At 34.5% G+C, this 875-nt stretch overlaps 1 protein-coding gene across 5 annotated transcripts in view; it reads left to right on the top strand.

The window, feature by feature from the left end:
* Positions 1-875, top strand: part of ice1 (KIAA0947-like (H. sapiens)) — a 12,063-nt gene that overhangs the window by 2,321 nt on the left and 8,867 nt on the right. The window contains exons 7-9 of one of the 5 annotated variants that reach the window (XM_032518430.1): positions 380-456; positions 619-656; positions 783-865. The exons of 1 other annotated variant lie outside the window; for it this stretch is intronic. In XM_032518430.1, coding sequence (XP_032374321.1) covers positions 380-456; positions 619-656; positions 783-865 — 198 coding nt within the window. The remainder of the gene's footprint in view (positions 1-379; positions 457-618; positions 657-782; positions 866-875) is intronic. 3 more of the 5 variants (XM_032518433.1, XM_032518434.1, XM_032518432.1) reach the window with 3 other exon arrangements.

The following is an 875-nucleotide window of genomic DNA, read 5'->3' as shown; positions in this document are numbered from 1 at the left end:
AGGGAACTTTACCAGGATGCATAGTATCCTGGATCCATGAAATAACTGGACTTTAAAAACAAAAATATGCCTGCTTCTATGGAATTTTAACATACGGGTGTGTATACTCATGCCCCCTGTATTTTAAAGAAGAACATTTATTTATTTACAATCCATTATTTATTCACAAATAAAATTGGTGTCCTTAAAGGTTGGATTTTTCCTCATTTTTTAATTAAGGCATTGAGATCAATTTAAAAAAGTTTTTTTTGTATTCCTCTTTTTAGTCAACTTCAGCAGGGGTTCCTATACTCATGAGCAACACTGTATACATAGCCTAAATGTAGCTCAGGAAACTTCATAATCTTGGGAAATAATCTATTAATTCTCACCTCTTCAGACATTGTTGAAGACATCTCAGGCACAAGCAGATCGTGTTGAGAAGTTGATAGAGGAGAACACCAAGACAACAAGCATGTAAGAACTTGCTATTCAAATGTGTTTTTCTTTAATTGATGCGACAAAACAAGACAATGACAGACTAATCGATAATTATATCATAATTATGACAGTGCAGATAATGATGTAATGTTATAAACCTTGGGGTAAAATGGTAACTATTATTTTTACATCCCTCAGGAATAAGAAGCTTGAAGAGCAGCTAAAGGATGTGAGAGGTACTTAGCAGTCACATGCTGTAACCTTTACCAGAGAAGAGTTACATAACTTGTCAATAATTATTCGTTAGAAATGTGTCAAAATCCTCCCTGATATTTTTGCTAAATTATCTTTCAACCTCTCAGAACTGACAGAAACACAGTCACTTGAAAATGCACAGCTGAAGAGGGAAAAGGCCGTAGTAGAACAGGATTTGCTGGAAACTCAGGTAAGCAAAA

Source organism: Etheostoma spectabile, chromosome 6, assembly GCF_008692095.1.
Source record: "Etheostoma spectabile isolate EspeVRDwgs_2016 chromosome 6, UIUC_Espe_1.0, whole genome shotgun sequence".
Taxonomy (NCBI): Eukaryota; Metazoa; Chordata; class Actinopteri; order Perciformes; family Percidae; genus Etheostoma; species Etheostoma spectabile.
The sequence above is the reverse complement of the archived record's forward strand: the minus strand, read 5'-3'. Positions and strand labels throughout refer to the sequence as shown.